The sequence below is a fragment of the Cyprinus carpio genome, chromosome B20 (genome assembly GCF_018340385.1).
Source record: "Cyprinus carpio isolate SPL01 chromosome B20, ASM1834038v1, whole genome shotgun sequence".
Taxonomy (NCBI): domain Eukaryota; kingdom Metazoa; phylum Chordata; class Actinopteri; order Cypriniformes; family Cyprinidae; genus Cyprinus; species Cyprinus carpio.
In genome coordinates this window covers 25,526,801-25,540,431 of record NC_056616.1, presented here as the reverse complement: position 1 = coordinate 25,540,431, position 13,631 = coordinate 25,526,801, and the positions used below count along the sequence as shown (strand labels likewise).

The window sequence follows — 13,631 nt, the reverse complement described above, 5'->3', positions numbered from 1 at the left end:
GAACATTTATGACAATTATGTGAGCAAAGGTCATCAAAACAGCGTCTTATTCTTGTTCAGTTCGTGCAGAATAATAATCTGAGTCTATAGCATGTTTTCAGCATTCCATCAGCAGGAAGGAAGGAAGTACAGCTCAGGACGACTTCCTGTCGGATTGTTTGCTGCTTTAGAACAGAATAAACAGCAGTTCATCGCCACGGAAACAGAAGAAACACTTCCTGTGCTGTAGAGCGACCCGCTCGCCCACTACTGAGGGTCACTAGATAGACAGATCGATTTAGATTACTTAGATTAGATTACTTTAACTTTTATTAAAATTAAAATTAAAATGGAAAATATAAAAACACAAAATAATTCAAAATATTACTTGAATATATATATATAAACTTTTTTTGAGTTATATCAAACTGAGTTATTTAAAAAAAAATATTTACAACATTTAAAACGATAGACCTATTTAAAAAATGAATAAAAATGACAAAAAACAAACAAAAAACATGTCAAATCCATCACTGGAGGAAGTGTTATTATGGATTATAGACTCTATGTATTTGAGTTAAAAACATCTTAATGCTGGATGTGTTTCATCTTTTATCTTCTCCAGATGTTAACTGATGGACTGGAGTGCTGTGGAATACTTGTGGATTATTGTGATGTTTTTATCAGCTGTTTGGACTCTCATTCTGACGGCACCCATTCACTGCAGAGCATCCATTGATGAGACACTGATGCAGTGCTACATTTCTACAAACCTGATGAAGAAACAAACTCATCCTGATCTCAGATGAACTGAGAGTGAGGATATTTTCAGGAGAAACCTGTTAATGTGAACCCGTCTCACGCAGATCCAGTGTTCAAACCCCGATGGAGAGCATAGCCTGTGATGTGTGTGATGTGTGTATGAACACACACTAATGATGTCCTGAGTGAGTCTATGAGCGTCTCTCACTCAGCTTCATCACATTCGCTGCTGAAGTGGGAGAAAACTTTATGATTTAGTTTTATTGCTGCAAAATATGGCAGAGATCAATGTTTCAGTTGGAGAAAATCAACTCAAGAAACACACAAAAAAGAAACAAATCTAAAGTTTCCAGTGTTTTCTGAGATTTCTTTGTTTACATGATGCGGCTGAACCAGATTAAAAACAGTGGTGTGAAAACCAGTAAACAGAGCGCCAAGATTCAGCCACAGATTCCATAACGTCTGAAGATCCTCAGAAACAAGCAGATGTTCAAACATTAACCCTGAAACCATCAACTGTTATGGGGTTTTTCTAAAATTTTATAGTGCATTGCAAAATATACAATATATGCAAAAAAACCCTTAAGTTATATTAAAACGAAGATCATTGGAGTATGTTTTAGAAGGTAATATTTGTTTTTCTACTTCAGAATTTCACACATAATTTACTTGTTGGATTAATTTATTTGCTGATTTTTTTATTTGCTGATTTTTGCTTTATTTTTTGTGTAATTTGAAAGTGAAAATTGTTTCACCAATTTCTTTCAGTGAATAATGAAAAATAAATAAATAAAGTATTTATACATCGTGGTTAATATTTGTTGTGCTGCATTATTCTTTTAACTAAATGAATATTTTACATTTTTGCATTATTATACATAATGTTTCTAAACCAATTTTTATTTACAAATGCATGACATTTAGTGTAAAATCAGCAGACCTTTAGTGTGTGCAGGTCAGACTCACTGAACAAACATGAGATACACAGATAACAAACAGAAACTCTGCTGTCTGTGGTCTGCGTCTCGTCTCGTCTCAGTTTTGATAACGTCTTTAACACCAGTTGTGACACATTTATCACAACATGATCACTTTCCACATGCAATGCTTCATTTGCCTGTAATTTCCTGACAATCCACGAAATCTGCCAGATATCCAGCTGGCGTTTCACTGCATATGAGGTGATGCATAAAGAAAATAAACCTATTTTAAACATTGCTATGCACTGGGATTTTTTTTTTTTTTCATGACACCTGCACAGTAAAAAAATAAATGCATTGAAGTATGCAATGTTACTTGCCATTTCTTTTTAATTAAGTGTGAAATTTACCAGCAATTTCTGAGAGAAGATTGTTTTTACACACACACACAAAAATGCAAGCAGATAAATAAATTAATAATAATAATAATAATAATCAAAAATTATTTATACATCTTGGGAACATTTATTGCACTGCATTTATTTTTTAAATGTGTTTAATTATGGAAATAATGTCATGAAGTGAAATATACTTTGTTTTTCTTTGTGAAATGTGAGCTGAATGTTTCCTTTACACATATGCATTAAAAACTCAAATACGAGATATGAACATTTCTGACATGTTTGGAAGCAGAATTCAGTTGAAGTTAAAGATGTTTGTTTTTCAGAAACCCTTGTGATGAAATCAGCTTGGACACCCGTCATGATATTGACTATTAACATCTGAAGAACACTTCTGTTTCATAAAAGCTTCTCTGAAGGTTCTTCAGATTATAAAAAGGTAAGAAAGAGACGGTTCTTTGTGGAACCCTCTAAGCACTTAAGAGTGCATTTACCAGGGAATCAAAACTACATAAAAACTTTTTTTAATGAGCAAGTTTATGATTAAAACAAGAACAAATAGGCTGCTGATAAGAGTCAAAATAATCAACTTAATTCAACTCAACCTGTATTTCATTGCACCGACTGATATCTGTTCTTGTTTTAATCATAAACTCACTTCACTCATTTCAATCAATCAAAAAAAAATAAACCTTAACTTCATCTTCTCCATCTCCAGATTTAAAGATGTTTGAACAAAAAAACAAAACAAAAATACATTTTTTTTTTGCATTTCGTGCAATTTGAAGTCATTCCTTTATCCATTCTAAACCTTTTCTTTATCCATTCTTTATCCATTTCATGCCTTAATTTGTGAAATGAACACTTTAAGATGCGCAGAAACCACATTCCTCCACGTCAAGAAGATGCGCTCACATAGTACTGGATATATATATATAGATTTTATTATTTCTTCAGCATAACAAAGAGCCTATGTCAAAATAATAAAACAAAGCATTAATTTAGTAAGAGAAAAAGAGGCTTGGTGTGATTTGTGCGGTTACGGTTTGAGGAGAATCGGTACCAGAACCGTGATAGAAACGGGTTACGACGGCTGGATCAGATCAGAAACACTCAAGATGATGCTGTTCTCATCGCTCCTGGCTTCTCAACGTCTTTAGTGGAGCACCTCCAGAAAAGGCCCAAAAACAGTGTGAATATCGAATCAAAAGCTCCTTCAAGGACAGTTTCTTTCATGAAACACAACCAGAACGTTCTGCTTGGACTGCTGGGTTTATTTCAAAGCGATTTCCCCGATACATTCGTTAAACGTGATGGCACAGAGGTAAACAAACAAGCTGCCATTTCTGGACTGACAAACCAGATCTTCAAACACAAAAACCCTTTATTTGCTCTCTCCGGGAAAACGACCCCACAGCTTCTGAAAGTAATACTTTATGGACATGACAACGCAACAGGAGGACTACAGAACGGGCGTACGAAAGAAAAGTCGGGTTACATGTCAACGAAATCAAAGACAGAGGATAAAACCGAAGTGTACAGACAGAAGCCATTGGTTAATTGCTTCTAGTAGGGCGCGTCTTCGCCCAATCGCGTTAGGATTTGTAGTTGGACGTGAGCCACGTGAGCCCTTCGTAGAGTCCGTCGCCCGTCGTAGCGCAGGAGGGCTGAACGTACCAATTGCGATCTCTGATCCGAGTCAAGCCCAGCTTCTCCTGGATCTCGTGCGGCTTCATGGCATCAGGAAGGTCTTGCTTGTTGGCGAAGATCAAGATGATGGCGTCGCGCATCTCGCGGTCGTTAATGATGCGATGCAGCTCCTGTCTAGCCTCGTCGATCCGGTCGCGGTCCGCACAGTCCACCACGAAGATCAAGCCTTGGGTTCCGGTGTAATAGTGCCGCCACAGCGGCCGGATCTTATCCTGCCCGCCCACGTCCCAGACGTTGAACTTGACGTTCTTGTACGTGACGGTCTCCACGTTGAAGCCCACCGTCGGGATGGTGGTGACCGACTGTCCCAGTTTGAGTTTGTAAAGGATCGTCGTCTTTCCCGCCGCGTCCAGTCCAAGCATCAATATTCTCATCTCCTTGTTGCCGAAGATCTTCGAAAGCATCTTCCCCATCTTGTTGGCTGTGCATATATTAAGTTTGTTGCAGGAAGAGGAATGCAAGTTTTTGGTTTCGCAGCTTTGGCAAGCGCTCAGAAAAACGCTTCAACTTTGTAGTTTTCGCAAGACTCCTACAGCACCGCGAACGACCCTCAAAATTCAGCCCTATTATAAAATGTGTTTCAGGCCTTTCTGGTGTCTTCAGACTTCCTTCTCGTGTACCGGCTGTCGGGTCGCCTTCCTCTCGCGCTCATTCCCTTCAGACGCGCTTCAGATCGTTCGTTCGGTCACAGGAAGACTCCAAACGTCAGTCATTCATCCTTGGTTTCCCCTCTTCCGTCCCTGAAACACAAGAGAAAGCGGATGAGAAAAGGGAGGGGTGTCAAACACAACTTTATTCTTGAAACGTTAGTTTCGCTTCGCGAGCTACTCGTTCTAAGCGCGCGACCGCGTAGACAAGCGCTACCGATTTACCTCATATAACAGCCCCCCACTCGCGCGCCCCGCCTCGGTCCCTTCTGTTCCTCTCCGGTTGCTCTGTCGGTCCCGGTCGTGCTGCTGTCGGTGTTACAGGAAAAGGTGCGGACCTGCTTCAGCCGCCACTTCCTCTCTTTCTCGCTCAGGCGCACTGCGCCATCTGGCATTCGAGCGCTCGGATCTACTACGGCGAAGGCTTTGCTCATTAATATTCATGACGCGTGTGTTTGTCATTGGACAGACGGCGGCTGCGTCAGCAAGGGCGTAGTTAATATTCAACAGACTAGCTTTTGATACATTGGGATCACTGAACAACGCGAGTATGACTTCGTTAATATTCATGTATTTAAAAAATTCACTTGATGATAATGATAATAATAACTTATTTTTATGTATTATTTTCAACGGTTGAATTTCTAACACTAGCACTCCCTATTCAGTCTACTTGATTACTTTTTATTTATTTATTTAAATAATACACTAAAAACACTCTTTTAACACACACTATTGAACAAGGAAAAAATTGTGAGAGACACCCTCGCATAAGCGTTAACTATTATTATTATTATTATTATTATTATTATTATTATTATTATTATTATTTTATAATTTGATGCAAAGATGATATAATACAAAGTACAGTGTTGAAAATGTATATATATATATAAAACGCGGCAGTCTTGGGAAAAGGGTCTGTTCTTTTTCTATTCTATCTGCTTGTTTTGTTTTTATTTATTAGAAATAACTTGCTATGTGCACTGCATCACGCTTAATTTTCTTTGCATTTTTACTCTTCTCTAGCTTGTTTTCTAATTTGTTTTCAAATAAACCTGATATTTGTTGGAAAAAACAACGGATTTTTTTTTTTTTTTATGATTCCAGCAACGGACGCATGAGCTCATTAATATTCATAAGATGAGCGTATGGTCCTTCGTCGTAGTAGGTATCCTAATATGAGACAAGCCCGATCTGAATGAAATGGACGCCATTGAGACGCGGAAGAATATAATTGTGGTGTTTTTTTTAGATGCTGTTTTGTTTAAAATACCGTTCAAATGTGATATTTGCAGTGTTCTGAAACGTTTTTAATGTACGCCCACGTCCAGGGAGTTTTTGCGTCTCAGTGGCATCATGTGACGTCGAAGGGGCGGAACTCATGACGTCACATCGAGTTCAAAAAATGCCTCGTTTAAATAAAACACCAGACAGACCTATAAATAGCTACATAAATATTTGCTTTTTTTTTTTTTTTTTTTTTTTTTAACGGAAGAATTGACTTCCACGTGTAGCAAACAAAAATGAAACCGCAACTTAAGTTGTTGATGTTTGTTTTATTTTGAAAGAATTCACATAAATAAGAACTCAGATATAGTTTTTTTCCTTTACATTTGTTCCTATATATTAGGCTACGTGAGCCCTGAACTCGAAAAGGCATTTTACATAAAATCCAGAATCGTAAATACCCGAGATGCATTTCCAATTAACCTCTTGAAAATACACCAACATCAGGTTTTATTATTAAATTCAAGATAGCTGTACTGGTTTCAAATATGCGTGTTTTTAATATATTTTGTCTAATAATTAAAAAAAGAAAATTGTGTGATTTAAGTAATACAAAAGTAAAGCCCCTGTTAGTTTAGCTTTCCTGTAACTAGGGTGCCAACACAAACACTGCTGTAGAAACATAACAAACAAACTTTAGACTGAAGCTGCGTGTTCTTCTTTTAGATGCAGTAAACTCATTTCACAAATAAGCCAGAGAAGAGCTAAATAAAGTACAAAAAGGTTTTGGATAGTTTTAGATTCTAGTTCTTTAACAATTTTAATTTAAATGATTCAACACAGTTTGGTATGTTGTTTAATAATTAGTTTACATGGGATTATTATTTTTACAGTATTGCTGTAACTTATGGTAGCCTTTTCCTGTTACGGCATAAAAAAAACAATCTTTTTACCTCACAATTCTTTTTCTCTCTCTCACAGTTCTGAGAGATAAAGATAAGGTACGGTGGCTGAGAAGGGCAAAACAGATTACAGTTATGAAAACAAATTAACAAATTACAAATGCAAATCTAAAAAACAACATAAAAATTCAGAAAACACAACAACAAATCGGACAAACTGGAAGAGGTAGGTATAGTATGAGACAGCGCCATTGGTTTGGGATTACTCACTGTTGACTGGACGAGACATCTGTCAATCAACTTGTACAGAAAGAACCAGCTGAAAAACAGCAGAGTCATGGTAGAAAGTTTAAACTTATTGTATGAATTGCGCTTACTATGGAATAAAACATATGGAGTGTCTATTTACACTTTGTGCAAATAACTTGCCTTATTAGCATTTTGGCATTGATATTTTGTCAGCTCCAGTGGTGCAGGTGATTATGTGTGTGACCTTAGCTTTTTAATGCGATCGACCCGGATTCGATTCCACCTTTTGCCAAACTCCCTTTTCAAATCTCGTATTAGGAATGGATTCTCTTTACACTAAGTGAAAATAGCAGTATTTTTAGCAATATGCTATTTACACTTAGTGCAAATACCTATTTACACTATGTTAAAATAGCAGGATTTTCTGCTATGTATACTACTTGTTGCAAATAGTGGCAATTATCTGCACTTCAGTATTGTAGTACATTATAAAACAGTATGCAATAATAACGAATTGAGTGTAAATTATAATTTTAATTCAAATTATTAAATGGATGCCACCTTATTTGGTACAATAAAGCCCTCCCTACACCTACCCTAAACTTTATTTTCACCTTTTTGATTATTTCCTTAATTTTTATTGAAAATAAATGCCTTTACGATGTGGTACGATATTTGAAAAGGAAGAAATAAACAGTTCTGCAAAAGGTGGGATCAAACCCGGGTCGATCGCGTCAAAATATCAAGGACACACAGTTAACCACCTGCACCACTAGAGCTGACAAAATAGCAATGCCAAAATGTCAATAAGGCAGGTTATTTGCACAAAGTATAAATAGACACTCTATGTTTTATTCCACAGTACATATTCATACAATACATTCTAACTGATCAACAATCGCAGGTACAAGCTACTAACAAGGTGTATCATATATTAACAATTATTAAATTATTAAATTATCATTATTGTTAAATTGAGCAATTGCTAATAGCAGCTAACTTAATTCACGTGATATGTGTACTGCTAGACATCTTTGGTTTAGTTATTTTGTGTAATTTAGATGGAAAATGTGTGCCTTTTTATCGTTTGAGTCACTGGTCAAAAATTGCTAAAAGTTGCCAAATAAATTTTTAAAAAATCCAAATTTGTTGCTAGGTGCTTTTGGAAGAAAATTTTGCTAGGGTATTGTGAAAAGTTGCTAAATTTAACAACAAAATTGCTAAGTTGGCAACCATCTCGGTTACATATGTAACCACGGTTCCCTGAATAGGGAATGAGATGCTGATACGTTACCGTATGGGAACACCTCTTGGTGTGACGAATGTCTGAAGCCCTGTACCATCCCGCCAATCCTATTGGCCACCACCTTACGCATTCGTAAGCATAGTATACCTGCATGCCGCGCGTTATTTCACTCAGATTTCATGATACTAAGGAAACGCTATCAAGGTACGGATCAGTCCAAACTGCAAATCTCGTTCCCTATTCAGGGAACCGTGGTTACATACGTAACCAAGATGTTCCCTTTCATAGGTCACTTCAATGCTGCAGTGACGTCACCATATGGGAACACTATACCATCACGCCTGATGTACCTGAGATAGCTGGGACCCGAGGAAAGCATCTGCTCAAGCGGAAGAACCCGGGAGCCATGGGCTGTCCTCACATCCAGGCTGTAAAATTTGACAAATGTGCTCGGTGAGGACCATCCTGCCACAGCACATATATCATCCATTTAGAAGATCCACTAAGGAAGGCTTGCGATGAAGCCACCGCCCCTGTGGAATGAGCTTGAATCCCTAAGGGCAAAGTGAGCCCGCGTGCCTCATAGGCTAAGGATATAGCATCCACCAGCCAATGGCACATACGCTGCTTTGTGACAGCCCAATATTTATTTTTACTCCCAAAAACAAATGAACAGTTGGTCGGACTCACACCATCGGGCTGTATGATCAACATAAATCTTCAGCGCCCTCATAGGACAAAGGCTTAGATCTTCTAACCCCGCCTCCGTGGGGGAGAAAGCTTCCAAGACCACCTGCTGGAAGCGAAAAGGATTTGAAGTGACTTTAGGAACATAGTCAGGCCTTGGTCGCAGCAAAACTTTCACAAATCCTGGTGCAAAGTCCATGCACGAAGGTGAAATAGAAAGAGCTTGTAAAACCCAAACTCTCTTGAGGGAGGATAAAGCTAACTGTAGGACTGTCTTTAGAGTCAGGATTTTTTCAGTCACAGTTTCCACGGGCTCAAACGGATGTCCTGATAACCCTCGTAATACAATGGACAGATCCCATGATGGAACTCGTACAGGGTGGAAAGGCCGCAGCCGTCGCTAACCCTGCATAAATCAAGAGATCAGGAGATGACGGCCCACTGAAACGCCATCTACGTAGGCGTGGTTAGCTGATATAGCTGCCACGTATACTTTAAGAGTGGCTGGTGTTAGAGTCCTGCAACGGGTTGGGTACCCGCATAAAAGTGGCTAAAACGGGTGGATTGTGACATTCCTAAAATTCATGGGCGGGGATGCGGGCGGATAATTAACTCCTTGCGGGTGGGTAGTAGCGCGCATGAAAAATATGTGCAATATTTGTATGTCTAAATTACCATTACACATACGCAACAACGATATGACATTTGACCCATCACGTCACCACCACTGCGACAGTGTGACTTTTGTTGATGCTTCTCGTAGCCTAGCCTCTTGTTCTTTTTTATTCATTAATAGGTCTATTTGCGTATAGTTATCAGGTTCCATAGCCTATTTAGGTGCCGATGGTAGGCTACTTGAATGGGGCAAAACAAAGTGGGTGCGAACCTAATTCATTAGCCCATTCATGATGCTGTTGTGATGTTGAGAGAGGTTCGAGATCAAAAATAAAGCACTTTAATTGGAATGATTTTAACGTGTGTGATTTATCACAGGCACGGACCGGGTAACGGGCCTAATATTAACGGGTCTGGGTGGGTGCGGATTTAATTTTGATATTATCATGGGTGACAGGTTGGATCTGGTGCTGAACTTTGTGGGTACGGGCGGGGGCGGGTCTCCAAAAATGGACCCGTGCAGGACTCTGGCTGGTGTTACTCCCTCTGAAAAATGGTCTTGAAGAAACTCCAGTACTGAAGCGACGGGGCAGTAAGCAGGATCCATATTACGAAGTCTACACCAGGTAGTAAACAGTTTCCATTTGAAGGCATATAAACGTCTCGTAGAAACTGCCCTAGAATTAATTAAAGTCTCGGTGGCCTCTGCTGAAAGACTGGGACCTATTAACTCACTCCGCTCAAGGGCCACGCCCACAGCCTCCATAGATCTGACCGTGGGTGCCAGATCATTCCCCGTGCTTGCGACAGCAATAGTTGTTCCACTCTGTCCAACCATATTCTGGATAGCACAGCTGGAATTAGCCGAATCAGAGGAAAAGCATACAAACTGGTTCTGGGCCATTCGTGGGTTAGAGCGTCCAGTCCCAGGGGCGATGGGGGGATAGATAGAACCATAGCGGGCAGTCCACTTCCACCTCTCCAAACACTTGCCATATATAGCTCACCGTCTGGGGGTGCAACCTCCATTCCCCTTCCTCCAGGCTCTGTCTCGAGAGCAAATCCGCTCCGAAGTTCAAGTGTTCGGGAACATGAACCGCTCGGATCGACAGAAATCTGTTCTGAGACCATAGAAGGATGTTCCTCGCCGGCCTGCATAGGGGACGAGAGCGTAATCCTGCTTGGTGATTCAAATATGACACAACCATTGTGTTGTCCATCCTGAAAAATATTGGAGAGCTAGAAAGACCGCTAACAGCTCCAATCCATTTATGTGCCACCCTCGCTGTGCCTCCATCCAAGTCCTGTGAGCTGGGGGTCATTGACAAACAGCCCCCCAACCTGTCAATGACGCGTCTGTCGTGAAAAAACAGACCGCTAGTCAAACTCCTTTCTGAAGAAATTCGGCCGACGTCCAGGTCTTTATCGTCAGAACACACCTCCGTGTCGCCCAAATCATTTGATGTGGATAACAACAGGGTGAAATCCTTTGGCTTTTCGTCCACCATTGAAATGGTGAAGTAAGCCTAGACAGATTACAGTGGATGCTGCTGCCATTAGACCCAAAAGTCTGAGGCACAAACTCACCATCACTGTGCGGTTTGAAGTGGCAAAGGCATGACTTGAAAAACTGAATGTGCGGGGGAGACAACCGTGCCCTCATCGTGCGAGAGTCCCGAGAGTCCGGATCTCCAAAAAGGTTATCCGCTGGGAGGGGATCAAAACACTCTTTTGGAGATTTGTGCGTAAGCCCAGGTTGCTTAGATGATTTAGCACGAGATCTTAATGAGAGTGTGCTTGAGTTTGTGATTGTGCTAATACCAGCCAATAATCTAGGTAATTAGCACATGAACACCCTGGAGCCGCAACAGTGCCAGAACTGTGTGTCCATGCATTTGGTGAAAGTTCGAGGAGTCAGGGCTAATCCGAAGGGAAGAACACGGTATTGATACACTTTGCCCTCTAAAGCGAATCTGAGGAACTTCCTGTGTCTCTTGATGATCTGAATATGAAAGTATGCATTCTTCAGATTGATCATGACAAACCATTTATTTGGTTGAATCTGAGATAGAATAGATTTTACAGTCAACATCTTGAATTTGCTCGTTCTGAGTGCAAGATTCAAACAGCGTAAATCCAATATTGGTCATAAGCCTTTTTTTTTTGGCACAACAAAATATCGGCTGTAAAAACCTGACTCCATCTGAGAGGGGTGTACTTCTTCTATAGCCCCTTTTTACAGCAGAGATGACATCTCTTAATGCGGCACTGCGGTTTCTTTTGAACTCACGATTGTGAGAAGAATCCCGCGGAAAGGAGACAGACCTTTCTGAAACTAAATGGTGTATACGAACGAATTGTGCATAATACCCATTGCAGAACGGGCAAGCGTTCCCACGTGGCTCGAAAAGTCTCCAAAAGATCCAAGACCTCTGCCTTCATCTCTCACATCCACAAAAACTTCAGAAAACCCAAAGCTTGAAACCATCGGGCGTCCGTAAGAACAGGAAATGCATGTGTCAAGGTCACTGCGTTTCGTTGTATATAATCCTGAAGCATGTTTATGGCAAGATTTATTCCAACAGGATGCACATCGGGCCCACTGCTAGCAAGAAAGCGGCAGCTTTGTGGGCCGTCATAAAACAAGCTGTCTTTGACCCTTGGGCCGTCCCTCGAACTTTGAAGGCTGAAGTGCGCAGAGTGTCTGAGGGGGCGCTCGGAGTGGTAGCTCGGTCCAGTGCTGCTTGAGGTGCATTTTGCGGCAAGACAGTCAATGTTAGAGCCTGGGGACTGCAGTGAGAGGGTTGGATGCAGATTAGCAGTCCAACAGCGCTCTCTAGTGGAGGGCACAGTCCCTGACGAACAGCAAAAGTATCAGGAACTGCTGTTAGGAGCCTGAGGACGAGAGTTGTTTTTTTTGCTGTCGAACTCAGGTCCAGCCTTTTTCGTTGGCCAGTGAATAAGACCAGTGAATAAGCCCTAGGACCCCAATCCTTACGACGGGGTGCCATAGGTGAAGGCTCTTCCTGTGGCGGAGGAAGAAGAGGGCGAGACTTCCAGGCCGCGGCCAAGTACGGTGTGAGATGTTCGGCTAGAGTCTCTTCCACCGGCAGCATCGTTGCTTAACCGCGGTCCGCCATGTCAGCAATGGTGGCGAAATCCGCGGCCACGGCATTTGTGATGCACGCTGAATAAGACTACTTCCAGGACCTCAAAACCTCATGGTGGAGGTCCGGGAAGAAGGGCACCGGCTCATGGGGCTGGGAAAGTGCACTACTATTTAAGAAACGGTCGTCCAGCTTAGATAGAGATTGGGCCTGGGGCGCTCCCAATCCAACCCCAGTTTATCCACCGCACGGGTAACCACATCCAACAGCTCACTGTAGGAAGGGGAGGTGCTTTTCTTCTGTCTGCTCGGAGGGAGAGAACCACATGTATCGGCCAGAATGTCCTCTGAGTCCGAAGCCGCGGTGGACAAAACATCGTTTGTAAAAGCAACGGCACAAAGTTTCTGCTGACTTATTGCACTCGAGTGGGGGAGAGCGGGTGAAGTGGAGAAAACTCCAGCGCAGCACTGTCCTCATAGTCCAGGTCGCACACGTTGCCCCAAGCCATCGCTTGGTGCGGCGCCTCAGCAACCGAAGAAGCATTACGGTGGGGGTTGGACGCGGGGGCGAACTTAGAGAAGATTTCTACTCCATAACGCAGAACATTAGCCGCAGGCTATCACAGTGAGAACATGTAGAGAGGTCACTAAATGCCGCCTGCGTGATGCAGGCCCAGGCACACAACGCACCTTTCATGAGTTACCCCGCCCCCACCCCCCCACCCCCGTGATAAACCTGTTACACAGCTCCTTACCTTTCGGTTACTCATCGTGTTCCATGAAGAGGAGTTGAACACTGCTCATATAATTGTTGCTGAGAACGCGAAATGCTTTCCTAGGGCACTAAAAATCTGAGCGAAATAACGCACCGCACACAGGTAAACTATGCATATGCATGCATAAGGCAGTGCCAAGCACTATTTGGCCAATAGGATTGGCGGGATGGTACAGGGCTTCAGACATTTGTCACACCAAGAGGTGTTCCCATAGGGTGAAGTCACCGCAGCATTGAAGTGACCTATGAAAGGGAAACAGACGTTAATGATGCTGATTTAAAACTACAACTCTGCTGATTGACAGTCAAAGCATAGCGTGGTTTGAACGCCCCCAGCTGTACTGGAGGTTTTGATTGGTTTTGTACCCGAGGCAGACCTGTCCGTAATTGGCTGAAGTGCAG

General features: G+C 41.6%; 1 protein-coding gene across 1 annotated transcript; it reads right to left on the bottom strand.

Moving 5' to 3' along the window:
- Positions 1 to 2,984: 2,984 nt before the first annotated feature.
- Positions 2,985 to 4,815, bottom strand: LOC109069333 (ADP-ribosylation factor 6). Its single transcript, XM_042746425.1, has 2 exons — positions 4,645 to 4,815; positions 2,985 to 4,512 (listed from the first exon to the last, which is right to left on the bottom strand). The coding sequence occupies exon 2, from the start codon at positions 4,183 to 4,185 to the stop codon at positions 3,658 to 3,660; it is 528 nt and encodes a 175-aa protein (XP_042602359.1). The 5' UTR covers positions 4,186 to 4,512; positions 4,645 to 4,815; the 3' UTR covers positions 2,985 to 3,657.
- Between the last annotated feature and the right edge of the window lie 8,816 nt (positions 4,816 to 13,631).